General features: G+C 35.4%; 1 protein-coding gene across 5 annotated transcripts in view; it reads right to left on the bottom strand.

The window, feature by feature from the left end:
• Window positions 1-16,040, bottom strand: part of LOC109609594 (potassium voltage-gated channel protein Shaw) — a 44,225-nt gene that overhangs the window by 2,486 nt on the left and 25,699 nt on the right. The window contains exons 2-9 of one of the 5 annotated variants that reach the window (XM_020026294.2): window positions 11,253-11,355; window positions 5,948-6,040; window positions 4,898-5,108; window positions 4,211-4,328; window positions 3,809-4,003; window positions 1,831-2,580; window positions 1,138-1,339; window positions 242-320 (exon numbers count right to left, since the gene is read on the bottom strand). In XM_020026294.2, coding sequence (XP_019881853.1) covers window positions 250-320; window positions 1,138-1,339; window positions 1,831-2,580; window positions 3,809-4,003; window positions 4,211-4,328; window positions 4,898-5,106 — 1,545 coding nt within the window. In that variant the 5' untranslated portion in view covers window positions 5,107-5,108; window positions 5,948-6,040; window positions 11,253-11,355 and the 3' untranslated portion in view covers window positions 242-249. Of the gene's footprint in view, window positions 1-241; window positions 321-819; window positions 1,042-1,137; window positions 1,340-1,830; window positions 2,581-3,808; window positions 4,004-4,210; window positions 4,329-4,897; window positions 5,109-5,947; window positions 6,041-11,252; window positions 11,356-16,040 lie in introns of those variants that run through there. The other 4 variants (XM_049963598.1, XM_049963594.1, XM_049963583.1 and 1 more) reach the window with 4 other exon arrangements.

Here is a 16,040-nt window from a genome sequence, read left to right as displayed (position 1 = left end):
TTTGGAAGTTGGAGAAATCGTTAATAGAATTCATGCTCTATATCATTCCACATCTAAATAAGAGGGGCGTTGCACCAGAATTGCATATCGCCAAACATATTTCAAATCTCTATGACACATTTATTATCGCGAATGTTTACGTATCGATTTCAAATGCAAATTTGCAGTTCTGGTGCTTGAAAAAGATGCCACTGCTAAAGAATTACACCATTACGATTAGTTATATTAGTATTTTTTATACCCCTGATATTATTCAGGATTATGGTCTGTGTTTGATTTGGTACCGTTTGAGCGCAAATTGGACATGCGCCTTTCTTCATCTGAAAAAATAAAAATGAGAGAACGGGTGAATTTATATTTTTTGTTTGTGTTTAAATTGATTTTATCAAAGATTATTAATTATTAATCATCTCTTTTTTAAGTACAAAATTAGATTTCATATTATATTCATTGTGACATTACAGAATAATAGTTAATTTTCGAGTAAATCTCTTATCTAAAAAGTCGCCTCGATAGTTCTGTGAACCTTAAGCGTCCCATTCGACAAAAGACATCCCCCATTAACCCCAGAATCGTTTCCAGGTGTCACTTCCAGGTCCTCCTAACATCGTGTCTCACATTAAAAACATCCCCCCTATAAAACTGTGTAAAAACTGTGGATTCGATAAATCTGCTGTGTAGAAGCGATTAAGATAAGTGTTGAAGTGCCGTAACGCAAATGAGTCGGAAAAAAAACACACACCACAAAAAAGACTCCGTTGAACATATATATATATATATATATATATATATATATATATATATCTCAAGACTCTCGAAACGGACCTCAGTTTATCCCGTTTAACTTAACAGATCGGATCGATGCACGGTTAAGGGTTGATTGATGGGGATGAAGTGAAGTCCGTTTTTATTGTTGTTTGCGTGTAAAACCGGAAAAATCTTGTGTACACCTTAGCTTGGAAATCCCTCACAGCATTTGATGATCTGAGTGTTGGCTGTTGTGAATTCCAATGACCATATGGTGATCGTACTCGTCGTTATCTATATTCGCATGAACCAGTGATTATGAGTTATGAAAAGGAAGAAGATAAAATAAAAAAGGGGTAGTATAAATTGAAACGTTACAAATACACTTACTCAATTTGGGACACGGTCCCCCTATCATGTCCTTCGGGTGGTTAGACTTAATCGCGTTCATCCGACGATTTTGAGCGGCGGCGGGTCCCTGAGGCATACCCGGAGGACCCGCCCCGGGGGGACCCTGGCCCGGCAATCGGGGACCCCGTGTCGGCTCCACCGGTAACACTCTTCGTCGTTTCTTTGGAAGTTTGGCTCGGGCCTAAAAAAACGATTATCACAGCTGAGTTCTCACCGAAAATTGTTTGTTTTGTAAGTCGATCTGTGTTTTAAGCCTGAAAATTTTTGCCGAAGTATAAATACATCAACGTCACTCGATGGCATTATGGTGGTGTTTTTAACAAACATTTTTCTTGTCACGTTCACCTGCAATTTCCGCACAAAAGGCGGATGCCATCAATCAATTCGAATTTGAATTTTTTACCTTGGAAAGCGGGGCGATAAGATAAGTAGATAACCTGTCAGTGAAAAAAAAAACCGGCTGCTTGGTGGAAAGGTAATTAATCGATCAAAGTGGTTTTTAATGATATAAAGTTTTATGCTTAGCTTTTACACCTTTACCACAAACATAAATTTTTTAATATACCATCAAGCAACTAATAAAAGTATCATCTTAGTTGTTATAATGTTACCAAAAGGAAAGTAAATCCATCAATAACCAATAATAAAGTAAACATAAAAAATGGTAGGTACCTGTGTATGGCTATAATACATGGCAAAATTGGAAACTATAACGGGCACAGGCAGCGCTATCGTCAGTACACCGGCCAGAGCGCATAAAGCACCAACAAACATTCCAATATAAGTCTTCGGTACCATGTCCCCGTAACCGACGGTGGTCATCGTGACCAGCGCCCACCACAGCCCGAGCGGGATGCTCTTGAAGTCGTTCTTCGGATTCGTTTGTATTCGCTCGGCGTAGTACACTAAACTCGCGAAGATCACAATACCGAGCACCAGGAAGAACACCAGCAGCGTGAGCTCCTTGGCCGACGCCCTGAACGTTTGGATAAGGATCTTCAGACCGGATGAGTGCCTGGTGAGCTTGAACAGCCTCATGATACGTATAATAGAGAAGAACTCCATAATATCGGCGTTCTCCAAGTGGGCGGCGAACTTCCTAAGCACCAGATCGATGTAGAAACTGGCCGTCGCTATATAATCGATGATGTTGACCGAGGACTTGATGAACTCGCATTTATTCGGGGAGGCGATGAACCTGACGAGGATTTCGAAGGTGAACCACGCGTTACAGATGCACTCGATGTAAAAGAACGCCACGTGGGCGTCCGTGTCGATTTTGTCGGTTATGTAGTCCGTACCGTTCGTGGCCGTCCTGACCAACACGGTTTTTATCACCGGCACCTTCATGTCCGGATGCGTCTTCAGGCAGAACGACAGGATCGAGACGCAGATGAAGAATACTGATAAAACTCCTATGACCTAGAAATTATTAAGCACATTATCACATGTTGCAAGTGAAATCGAGACATCGATTTCCAACACAACGTTTCCCGTTGCAATAAAACGCTACAAATTGCATCCAGACATCGCATGCACATCGCACCGTCTTATTTAAATGTGTTCCGATTACGATAGCGGCGATAGCGGCACGTATCGACAAAGGAAGCGAATTTCACGGTATTAAACTCCCTGGTGCAATGAATGCGATTTAACTTTTAATAAGCAACTCCGCCAGTTTAATATAAGTTTGTTAAATGATAAGTTTGGTTTTAGTGGTGCACGTTTGCATCGGACTCGTTTAAAAGTTTTTCGTCTTGGCTAGAGCACGATTGAATTATGAATTTTGTATGTTTATTGATCGAGTGTGGAAAATTTACTGTGTCGGTTCAAATGAATGAGCTGGAACAACGGGAGGGTATGTGTATTTTAGAAAAAAGCAATTTTGAAGACGATCCTAACTTAAAATATCGCCTTGGGAGACAGGAACTGTACCATAAACAATATAGGGAGATTTCCTCAACATAAACTTATTCGCAACTGGCTCAACTTTAAAATTGCATTCATATTTTATTATCAGATGTGCTTTAAGTGGAACTTTAACAGGACAATCAAACATTTTCAATCACGTGGCGGGTGAATATTGCGAAATTCGATGAAGGCACGTGATCCATACGTCGAAGTATTTCCGAAATCGTGTCCGGACAACCGGCCACAACTCGATATGTGGAACATGCAATTGCATCGCACGCGAACAAGTCATGATTAAAAATAGCTGCCGCCCATATATTTGCTTAGATTTATCGGTAACGGCATTAACAGTTCCTTAATAATAAAATAATTGGTCTCCTCTAATGACAGCTATAAAACATATACAACCGGAGATCGCTGAACTGATTGAACTGATATTGTGCACTGCTTTTCAAAATAATATACTCTTTTTCTAATCAAAGGAATCGACGATCTGAATAATTTCTTGCTTAGAAATTAGTAGACGCGATCAATCAGGGTCCGAGATAAACGCCAAAATTAGCATTAATAACGTCGTCCTGCGAGAAGGAGACGCTCATCAAGATCAAAGGTCCCATTAGGATCTGCCAAGATTTCAGCTGAAATATTATTCATGGCGTAATTCATAATCGAAAACGGGTCGGGCCGATTAATCCCTCCCTGCGTTGATTTATTCAATAAAATTACTTCAATTTTCTACCTTTGCAGCTGTCGAAGAGTACGGTTCGTCGAACAAGGACCAGATTTTTGGCTTCATCAGCTGCCACCACGACAGAGTGCCTTTGAAGTAGTCCTCCTCGAAGCCGAACTTTCTTGCGATTTCCTCGTCGCTCGGCTTCTCCGTGTCTAAATCGAGGCGATCCAGGACTGCTAGTGTTTCCTGCGTGTCTCTATGCTGCAAACGCATAAATTTTATAATGGACTTTTAATGAGGTAATTTAATTTAATTGAAGCGAACAAATATGGGCGTAATTGTTTTCGGTTTGATTATTATTTGTGCACCTGATTTAACCGGATTTGGTCAAATTGTTGGTTGATTTTATGATTCGTTCAAACGAAAACCGACTGGTTAATTAATAAAGGATTTTTAATTATTGTTCACCTGAGTGTAGGTCATCCAGCAACAAGGTTCGACTTGATTTGCATCCAGACCCCAAAATTCCAGTTCTTCTTCAAACAGTGGGCCACAAACATCTGATGGGTAGTGTAGCTTTCCAGTTCTAAAACAAATATGAACTATTGGATTACGTCATAAACAATACTTTACGTTTACGTTTACAATACTGACAATTCTGATTAATAATTGCTAAAAAGGATTGAAAGTTCATTATTATGAATAACCAACCATATTTATGACACTCAAATACGAGACAGATAATAACGTTTCCTCGTCGAATATGCCTCATGTAATTTTCCCATAAATTTTACGAGTACTTTGGAATAAAATTTAGCAGACGTACGTACACTAAAGTGATCTCTATATACGGAATATTCAAATTTCAAATAAAACAAAAATATAATTAATTAAAATGCATAATTCCGTCGACGTTTGATGAATATTCATGGATTGTAGTGTCGGGGCGTCTTACCTGAAGTAATTAAGGATCCGCTCGTCTGCGACAGGATGTCTGTCGAGTGCGAACATGTCGAGGATGAGAGATGATAGCTTAAGATCGGAAGCATCCTCGTTTCTAGTTGTTTTCATGTAAATGAACTACCTAAATGTCGTTTCATCTCTTAACCCCACGACTATCGACCCACGAATTTAATCATTTATGTCCTAGTTTACCTGTAATAATTGAGGACTTGTGCGAACACTCCGGGATGCCGATCGAAGAAGTACTCGTTGAGAATGGGATCGTAGTTGGCCAAAGCTTCGGTCAATCTGGACAGGCGAGTCGCCGGGATTTTTTTCAACGTCGCCTTGTAGGTTTCGTGTCTGATCCCGCCGACGTTGAGGACGACGCGGTTCTCCGCGTCCATGTTTATCAAATTCATGCCTGGAAAAAGATTTGCGGTCATGCGTGAAATCGTCTTTGATCGAAAATCGAGTCAAATATTTCTCCATGGTTTTATATGACGGTTTGACCGCATTTTAAATATTTGCTAAAGCAGTTAATATAAATATTGCTGGCATAATTTGGGTCGAGGCAAATTTTTTGAGGAGGCTCGTTTCACGCCAGCCCCTTCGTTAAAATTAATTGTGTTGATTATCAATTTCCAACGGGGTGAGCAGCCATAATAAATCGACGCAAATGATGTTATATGGAGTTGGCAAGGGAAGAATAACATTGTTCGGGTTTATATTGACATATTGTTTTCGGATTTGAATCGATAACTTCAAAACTGGATTTGTTATTGAATAATTCAATTTAGATTAACCTAATACCTAATTAATCATCTTGTAAAAATAAAACGAATTGTTTTTGTTCGAGTAAAACCTTATCATTTTGTTTTAAGGATGTTGTGAACATGCATGAATTTAAACACGTTCACACAAACATCTTATCTATTATAAAATCGTGTTATCTCAACGATTAAATTAGTTAATCTGAATTTAATTTGCAATAACACTTGAATGAGATAATTGTTCAATCCACTTAGTGGCGTTACATCTACACAAACTAGCATCTAAATATTGATCTAGCCCGTTTACATTAGCATTGTTATTTTACGTCGCATTTCCTCCCAAGTAAAAACGAGCCCAACATCGATTTTTATATTAACTCCCATATATTATTTCGAATAATGCTCACCTCGCGACTAAAATCGATGCCACTTGAACCGGTGGAATCGGTGTTTTTAAAGTTGAAAGTTGAAAACATAGGTAGGTACTTACTGAATAATGTATGCGGCCTACGGACGTTATTTCTGCTGAATCTGGACCAGGACGTTCATTTTCTCTTTGCCGGGACAATCTGCTGCTTACGACCTGCAACACGGAGATATGAAAATGTTTTATGGGGTCTGTGCGCTTTTAAATTTATAAATAATAAACCCGGCAGGGTCCCAACTCGCCGACCAACAATTCTTCGCAATTACTCAACATCCTTATTTCGCTGGATATGATTTTTTTGACTTTTTTTTGTTTTTTGTTGCAGTGTCCCTTTTTGTCCCATCACATTGTGTCCGGAGTTTGAACCCCCGTTGTCCATCAGACCGACATCAACCATTTCCAGCCACCGCTACTTTCACCGGACACATTAAGTTTTTGCCGCTTTTTGTAACGCATGAATTATTAATCGTTAGTTCCCGGTCACTCACCTATGTGTAAATATGATAAATCTGAAAAAGTTGTGCACGCCTTATATGGTACATCGCTGGCTTATATTATTCACCAACATTACAAATTCTTTTATAAAATATATATAAAATTTATTTCTACAAAATGATCAAGAATATCATCAAGTCGCAAGTATCCAGTAGTACGTGCTCAATTGTTGTTATAAAGAATATGGCACGATAAGAATACCGAATCGGCCCTAGAAAGGTATCATAATTTCAGAAAATGTTGGTCCTCATAAGGTACTTCAATGCTGCAAGTTTCAAATCTTTATCTGTTACGGTTTCAGAATAAATCAAAAAATACTGAAAATTAGTAAAAATTGTTATTCTCACCACCTTGTGAATCGATTAATCTAAATACCGGATATGTTTTGGGGCATGATGGTAGCTTCTAGAAGCTGTTCATAGGAACCTTAAAAAACGAGGTTACTTTCTTAATTTTGATATTTAACCATGTTACGATAAAGATAAAAATATGAAACTATTGCCAATTTTAAGTATTTTTTGATTTAACGGTAACAGATAAAAATTTGAAAGTTGCAGCTTCGAAATATCTTATGAGTACCAACATTTCCTGAAATTATGAGCCCGATACGTTTCTGGGGCCGATTCGGTATTCTTATCGTTCCATGGCCTTTACTTTTTAATAAACACGCAAAAATGTTATATTTTTAATGTTTGTTCAGTATAATTGTCCTGCGAACATCCACTCTTTCATCTCAAATTAATATCGGGCGAGGAAAGGTGAGTTGTGTAATCAAAGTTCCAGGCAAATTTAAATAATAACAGTTTTTTAATTTAAAAGATGCGCAAGCAGATAAAGAAGGCTGGGTTTTGATGTCGTGGTTGAATCGAACAAAAGCCCATCATCAAAGCGAACTTTCGTGAAGGCGTTAAAAGTTAAATAATTCCCAACTTCAAATCACCATGTCCGTTAATCGAAATTTAAAATATTCAACAAGACAATCGCTTAATGAGTCTATGTTCGCGTTTAATATGTAATTAGGACGTATACTGTCAAACTGAGGCCGCTTCCTGCCTAATCCAATAGAACAATCAGTCCCCGATATTAATTTACCGCACATAAACCCCCCAGATTGATTGACCATTATTTATACGTTGCGCAATGATTTATTAACACACAACCCTCATTATACTGAAATCCAATATATTTGATCAATTGCATTAATTATGTTTGCGAGAGAACAACAGAGTACAAGGATCCACAAAATTTTAAATAAAATTTCAGTCAGTAATTTTTATAATATAATTTTAATAAATACAATTATAATTTTTTATGTTAAAATAACTCCGTGTCTTCTATTTTTAAAATGATTGAGCTTAAGTTAAGACAATTTTCTGGGTTTGTCAGTGGAAAATATACGGGCGAATTTTTAAAAAAATTCCATTACATTTCTGTGTCGAGCCTGTGCTCCATCAGCACGCTGATCCGGAACCACAAAACTCGATGATTGTCGATATTAACTCGCAGGGCGTAAGGTTCGTTAATTTATTAATTTGACCCAGCCCCAAGCAATCCTAGTGTCTTCTAAATATTTCAATGCGGAGAAAAGCAGGACTGTAATAAGTTTGTTCTTGTGTAAAGTTCACATATGAAAGTTGTGCTGGTAACGTCTTAAATGTGTAATTGTTCTTGCATAATTAAAACGATTAAAAGGAAATGGTAAGAAATAATACAATACAAAATTCAGTAATCATCATTACCGTTATACCAAATAATAATCATCATAATTACCGCTACAGAAAATAATAATCGTTGTCATTACCATTATACTAAATAATGTTAAACGTGAAACATCAGGAATTATTAAAAAAAAAAAGAAGTGTTTCTTCATTTCCTGGATACGGTTCTGCAAGGCGTTACACACAATCTTAATACACGACGAGTTCCTTTGTTTTCACCCTGAATTAGTTATTACTTGTTTCAGCGTAGATGCAAAGGTGAGTGGCGATGTCGTTTCATAACGATTTACCCCCCATAGAACTCGCAGTGTAGTTAGTCTATTCTGACGAGTGATTTTTTTATTATAAAATTTTCTCATCTTCTCATTTTCTCATTTTCAAATTAAAGTATAAAATTTTAATGACTAATGACTCAAAAATGATGATAGTTAAGTATTTATCCAGTGATCCAGACGGAGATAAGCTTTAAGTGTCAGTCAGTTGATAATTATAATGCGAGGTACCTTGATCTAATAATATCACCTACATTAATGTGAAAAACTGCAAAAAAGTGTAATCTTTCAACACAATGGGTAATTATTAGAGTTCATCCCCGGGTAAAATCTGCCGGATGAATGTACCGCCATTGTTCACTTCGGTTGTAATCTCTGCGGCAAATTGCCCGTGATTTATCGCACAACATGCACGAACCAGCACCTTTTCCAAATACGAGACCATTAAAACTGACATAAACGGCCGAAATCTTTAATGGTTCAAAACCCAATCAAATTAAATTCCAAACACTTATCCCGTCATCATTTATCTACGTTCACGTCCCTTAAATAAACATTCGAACTAAAGATAAGTTTTACATTCGTTTGTCCCTACTTAAGGGCCGTAAATCAATGCGACTTGTTGCCTTTTTTATGTGGGGGCTTTTTTAAGATCTAGGTCAGAAACGCTCTATTCAAAGCGGCACAAAGCAACCAAAAAGTCCTGCGCAATCTACGCCCCAATGGAGGCTATAACACTAAACATTATTAATGATTTGTATGTTTTTGAGCCTCGCGCTGCTTTGAGGCATTACGGTTGCCCCGAAACAAATTCTACTTCCGTTTTGAAAGTCCCCCTTTCACATATACACACGAATTTGTTACAAAGCAACCTAATCAACCTATCAAGCTACTTATCCTGGTTGATAATGATGAAGGTTATTTAAATAAGAGTATATATAGAAGATAACTAAACAAAATGTTATCATTTAGATACAAACAAAACACGTCAAACATGAAAGTGTGTGGTTTAGTTGTGACTTTTGTCGTTCTAGCTTTGGCAGTATCGTCTGTTAAATCAGATGAAGAGTATCGGTCTGAACTATGCATCTGTCCGAGAATTTACAAACCAGTATGCGCATCAAATGGAGTAACTTACTCAAGTGCTTGTGAATTTAGTTGCGAAGCTAAGAAGATTAGGCGTTTAGGAAGTCACGACGTACTGAAAATTGTTAAGGAATCTGCTTGTTAATATTGTTAATACCAATGACTCAATGATAAACAATTAAATAAAAATAATAATAGTAATCGTATTTGGTAGTTTTATTTCGTCATTCGTATCATTTATTTATCTATATTTAAAGATTGCATTTGAAAATTTCGAATTTACAACCGAGCCGGTAGAGCGGAATTAAGGATAGGGCAATAAAACTTATCGGGACAGGAGATATCGGATCGACGTTGCATTTTTACAATGGGACAAATGAAACGATATCGGGGAAAATTTCGTCATGAGAATTAGATTAGTATTGGAGTATTGGCTGTTGGCCAACAATGGAACGATTGCGAACCGAACGGAACATATGGTGTCACAAATGTCTCCATAGTTTTTATATCTCGGGGACGATTTATGATTTTAGATTTATATTAATTATTTATGACTTTTTTAAAGTTTACTATTAAAATCAAGTAAAAAATATAAGTTTCTTTATTAAATTTCACTGCAAGGTATTTAGAATTAAATATTTTTTAAATTCCCCCTTTTCACCTATCGTCACCTAGTGGCTAATTGATTAATTAACTTTTATTAAATACAGTTATCTGTAAATTTTGTTAGTTTTATTAGTAATGTATTGCTTATTTAGATAAAGTTAATTACTAAACTGTTCCTCTTTGTGTCTACAGAATCCCATAAAGTAACAAGGCACGCAAAAATAAACACTCCTTTTATAACAAATTGATTTGTACGATTTTTTCAGAATTTGCAACAGTTGTATGAGCTCCTTTTATTTATTTGAGCATCGAGTTTCCATTTAAGTTTGATCACGTTCGTGCCTAGGTCGACGGATCGCAACCTGTGGCGTTGGAACTTTTCCGACTTTTGTTTGTTATTTGTGCTTTTATTAAAAGTCTAGGTGTCACATTCGGTGGTGTCGTGATCGATACCGTAACAAAATCTTGTATAAGTAAAATTTCAATGCACGGACCCATTTTCCTCGCGGCTCTATTGTTTGGGCGTCAGCTTCATGATTCAGTGCAACGGAATAAATTTCTTCGGGGGCAATTAATTAAAATATTTGTCGGCGCCTAATAAAACGCCACCCGTGGCATGGGTATATATTGCCTTTGACATATTTTCATATATTCAGTGTTCATTATTGATAAATGCGCTATTTTAGCCATGACAAAACTGATACGAATAATCGAATTAACTCAATGCTTCAGTTTTACTAGAGAAGTGTGCATTTTTTAAAATAAATGCGAGATTAATGTCGACCCACCCACGATTATATTTGCATAGTCGGGGCAAAAGAAACTTAAACTAAATAAGCGAACGGGAAAGATTCAGACCTATGAATTTCAAATTTAAGTGACTTCTTTGTTGGCGAACAAAAAGTCGACCGGCCGCAAACAAAACCGTCAATGTGAAGAAGAAAAAGTTGTTTTATTTTTAAAATCAGTTTTTGCATCAACAAGTGCGACGACTCTGGCGTAGCGCCAATACCAACATAATGGAATATTACGACAGATTCTATCTAAATACGAATGGGGTGGAAAGGATCTTCACTCACTATCGCCGATTATTTCAACTGGAATAACAGTCCCGAAAACTGTGGAAAGTTTCCTTACTATCTACTGAGTTTGTTTTTCCGAAAATTGTTGAATAATTGAATATAAAGTTACCTAATTTGATGCTCAAAGTTCCTGATGTTTTCTTCTAAGGTGTTCAACTTAATTACTAGAAGAAAGTTGCGAATTACTAAGCCGAGTATCCCCATAAACTGATCTATAACAAAGCTTAAACACAATATACATACGAATTTAATTAATGGATACCCAGAACAGGTAGGTAATAAGTCTCTTTGACGTCGACAACGGAGTCTGGAAACAGGACAATGTTACAAAGCAAATATTCATCGGATTTGTCCCCGGATCCGGATCTAATGCATAGTTCATATCCCAGATATTGGAATACAGACAAACCACTTTGGAAACTTTTAAAGTAAAACTACAAGGAACCACTTAAATTTCCGTAATATCTACTTCTACAAAGCATATTTCAAGATAAGTTATTTAATATATAAAGTTGGATGAATTTATTTGAAATTTTAATAAATATTATAGCTATAATGGATTGCCATCAATTGATTGGTGCTACAATCATTCCTCCTCTCTTTTATGTTTATTTTAATGGTAAAAATTACTCTGGTTTACTTTAACCTCCATTAATTCTGCGTCCGAAAAATGCCAAATGTAGAATAAATCAAATGCTTTAATCAATAAAACGTGTCGGAAACGAATCGACAATGTGTTTAACCTGTGACCTTAACCACGTCTAAGTGCTTACTCGGCGCTAGCACATGTGACGCCGGAAACTGAAGCCTTAATTAGCCGTTGTGGCCAGGGTTAATATACGCCTTAATAAGTCTCTAGTAGCACATTTGAAAAATTTTATTTTCGGCGTTTTTCTGAGCAAACAAAAGACGACAAAAACGAATTTATAGATTGTCTTTTGCAGCATATTTTATCATTTCTGCCGACAAAGATACCAGACAATTTGGCAATCTATTGTCCGAAGCCGACAGTCTTGAGACATTACAAATCTCACCGACGGAAACAGTCTTTTTGTCTTCCCTCAAGATTATTACCGAGAGGGATAATTGAAATATGGACACCATTGTCCTGGATGAAAAGTTTCCCAGCACAAAAGAAAAACCAGCTGATTGTTCTCAGAAAACGAATTTTTCTCCTCATCCTTATTACCGTACTGTTACGTATTTAAACGGGGAACAACCTGTTATACGACACACAACTTGCCCCGCATTTCCCCCGGAACAATTCGCGTAAACAGTGTCACACACGCGAATTTAATTCTGGCGAAATAAAGACCGATTCGAATTCAACGAAGCGAAAGTACAGTCAAAGGATTAATGGGGTATTTATTTCTTTAATGTCCTTTAATTAAATTCTACGAATCGTTACGAAATCACTATCACAGGTTCCACTACAATGAAGAAATTCGGAATTATATTTAATGACGTCGTAAAAATTGCTTCTGTATCGTTTACTGTTAATTTATCTCAAGAGTTTAGAGGGTCATAAAACCAACCCCCGTTTTCCATATCGAAAACAATTTCCAACTAATGATATTATTTATTAATTATTAAATTAATTAAATTTGTGTGCGTGTGAGAGCGGTAAGACATAATCAAGGTTGTGGCGATGCTGGGTTGCAATATAAATCGAAGTCTGTAGGGACCGAAAGATCGTTATCGCCGTGGGATTAACGTCACGTAGAGGGAAGGGCCGATCGCGGAACTTTTCAGATGCAATCAATCATAAGTGTCTCGTCCGATTTCTGATCTATAATCCATGCGATTTCGGTTTTCCGCCCTGGCAACATAAGGGGATTTTGTTAATATTTGATAGCGCTTTTATGTAACGTGTTGCATTATTTTATGACGTTACATGCGGGAGTTTAATTATAATTACATTAGGAATTTTCTCATTTTGCTCAGACATTCCTAGTGTAGAATGACCTATATCTTAACAGTTTTTAAATTTATTTCGGTACGACGAAGAGTTATTATATATTTATTATTTGGATTCTCTCTTATTTTATATTTTAAGATTATATTTTATGATAAAATTTTAATTACAAGGAATGAAATGTTTATGATTGTGTTATTTTTAATAACCTTAAATTTTGATGACAAATAATCTAGTGCAGTTTTTAAGTGTACAATTTAATATTTCATTTTTACGTTTATTTATTATTCGTAGGAAACCCAAGATTTAAAATAAATGAATCTAATAAGTTTTAAATTTAATTAAACTGACAAACTTCCCAGTTCTTAGTTAAATAACTTTATAGAATTTGTTAAAATATGTTTTGAAATAATTTTATTACTGGGGAGGAATCAACGTATTAATTAATTTATATTAATTTTTTTATTACATTATTATTAATTTTTTAGAAATAATTGTTACCGGAGGTAATATTATTATATTTATTTTGTGTTGGAGTTTTAAATGCTTAGCATGAAATAATAATTATTTACATTATTTTTATTTTCTTCATTTGTTTTTGTTTCGTTTTCTTAATTTTTGATCTAAAATTATGTGGTTAATTTTTTAATGGGCAATATAATTTTCAATTTTACATTAATTATTTAATTTTCTTAAGCCAATCCTCATAATTTATAAGTCTGATTATTTTAATATGTTGTCGATGTGTTCGCTTAATTTTTAGGATCACATTTTATGCTGAAATTTTAATGAGAAATGAAATAATGATCCAGTTATAAGTGTTAATAACTTTAAATTTTGATGACATATTGTATAATGCAGTTCTTAAGTGTACAATTTAATTTTTCATTTTTAAAGAAAGAATTAATCAATTGTTGAACCTCGAATTCATAATCTTCGTACAAAGAATAAATTTTTCCACTTCAATTAAACTCTATAATTAAAAAAAAAAAATAAAAAAAATAAATTTGCATGTTCTTAGTTCTACGGGGGTCTGTCTGGTCTGTCCAAAGACTTCAAAGTGAATCTCGACCTAAATAAGAAAATACTCTGGGAGTTATCCCCATCGCCTTGCATTATTTATAATTCTGTGATGATTTTCTCCGCAAAACTATTCACAGTTACAAACTGTGCTGAGATTTGAGGCAAACAAACAAATTACATTACACACATCATTTCTTGGGCAAATATTGATTTTAATTTACTAATTAATCAAACTTTGCTATCGTGGATGCAAGTTATACCGGTCGGAACAATTTTGGGAATCAATAGAGCCGGTAATTGATTGCCAAACTAATTGTTGCCTTCCAGATATCATAATCTTGGTATAATTAAGTTTACACAAATTAAAAATATAATGTTTGAAATATGATAAGTAGTTTAATTTGAAGCAGATTGATGGGGAAGAGATCAATTCTTAATGACTGTCAAATTACAAAACGCCACTGATGGGCTTGAATTGGTCGTTAATTAATCTTAAAGTCCTGGACGTCACTTCAGTTTTAGAGAGTTTTTAAACTATAATTAATTTCCTATTTATTTAAAACTTTGGTCAATACACTAAACGGTTTATGATCGAACACTGTACATAGGGATCACACTAAATAATTTTATTGTTCAATTCGACCGGAAACCGAGCAGTAAATCGCAGCATCTCGTGCGCGTGGACCAATTAAACAACAAAGAAGCAACCAATAGGTAATATTGTCACGAACGATTCGGAACAATGTGTCCATTGTGCCTTTTTAACCGCAATTGTCCTGCCATTTTCAACCATAAAATCAACTTCAACTGGTTCAATTGCGATCGATAAATCGTACTTCTGAATTATTCTCCGACAAGAAATCTAAATCATCGTGGAATTAAATAATTCATATAATTCGAGTGTCGAGTGCTCGTGGAACAATCTGTTTATCCGACGGCGAATCGAATGGGATTTCGGTCGTCTAGAAAAACAGTGCAGGAACTCGTTCTACAATCTGATATGTTTGGGTTCGATTGATTTCCGATTGTCTAAATCCTCATTTAACTTGGACGGCAAGGTCTGAGATTATATAAAGGATTAATTCCACTCTTAGATCTAGAGTTATTGTTAATTGAATTCTAATTCCAGTATAACATCTAAAAAGCAAACTTAAGTCGACGTACTGCGGTATATTATTTCCCCCCAGTAATAAATCCTGCAAAAGTTTATATCTAGGTTGGTTTTGTATGCTGGAGGTTGAAAATAATAAAAAATAGCGCATATGAAATATCGTGGAAGTTGTCCGAAACTTTGCTGATGTTATCGCAGCATTAAACGACTATTAGTTAGTGAAGTTTCCGAAAAACTTCCGGCTCCGATACTGATTAGTTTCGCTACGTAAAATTTTAAAATGATTTTACATGTGAAAACGTCGAGGTAATTTATTAATCTATTGTTTTATCTGTTCCACTTAACTTCAATTTTAACACGAATATTTATGGGTAAATGGCTTTGTGCTTTGGCTTTTATACTGCATTTTATATTTTCCCGCTATAAAAACGACAGAGAGTTGTTTTTTATGCAGTACACACATTAACGAATGTTTGCAAAAAATATTTACTAATACTCATGTAAATGTTTACCAATAATCCGTGCTTAGATCTAGGTAAATATTAACTATGTGTCTAGGTTCTAGAAATCAATAAAGTACTGTTGGTTCTTGTTGCACTTCAAAACTTTAAAACAACTTGAAACATTGTATAATTTTATCACCTCATCACTGACAACTCCTGAACTTGAAACATTCATTTTTACGACTGAATTTTATAACATATTTTTACGTGCACAATTTTCATATACTTTCTTATTAAATGACATATTTTACCATTACGTCAGAGAATCGTTAACCTTAGTAGTAAGAGAAAAGCGCCGTTACTTGTCCGTTCTAGGAGTTTATTTATCGTCAAAGTGTCTTGTAA

The sequence above is a fragment of the Aethina tumida genome, chromosome 1 (assembly GCF_024364675.1).
Source record: "Aethina tumida isolate Nest 87 chromosome 1, icAetTumi1.1, whole genome shotgun sequence".
NCBI classification, from domain to species: domain Eukaryota; kingdom Metazoa; phylum Arthropoda; class Insecta; order Coleoptera; family Nitidulidae; genus Aethina; species Aethina tumida.
This window is presented reverse-complemented; position numbering and strand designations above follow the sequence as displayed.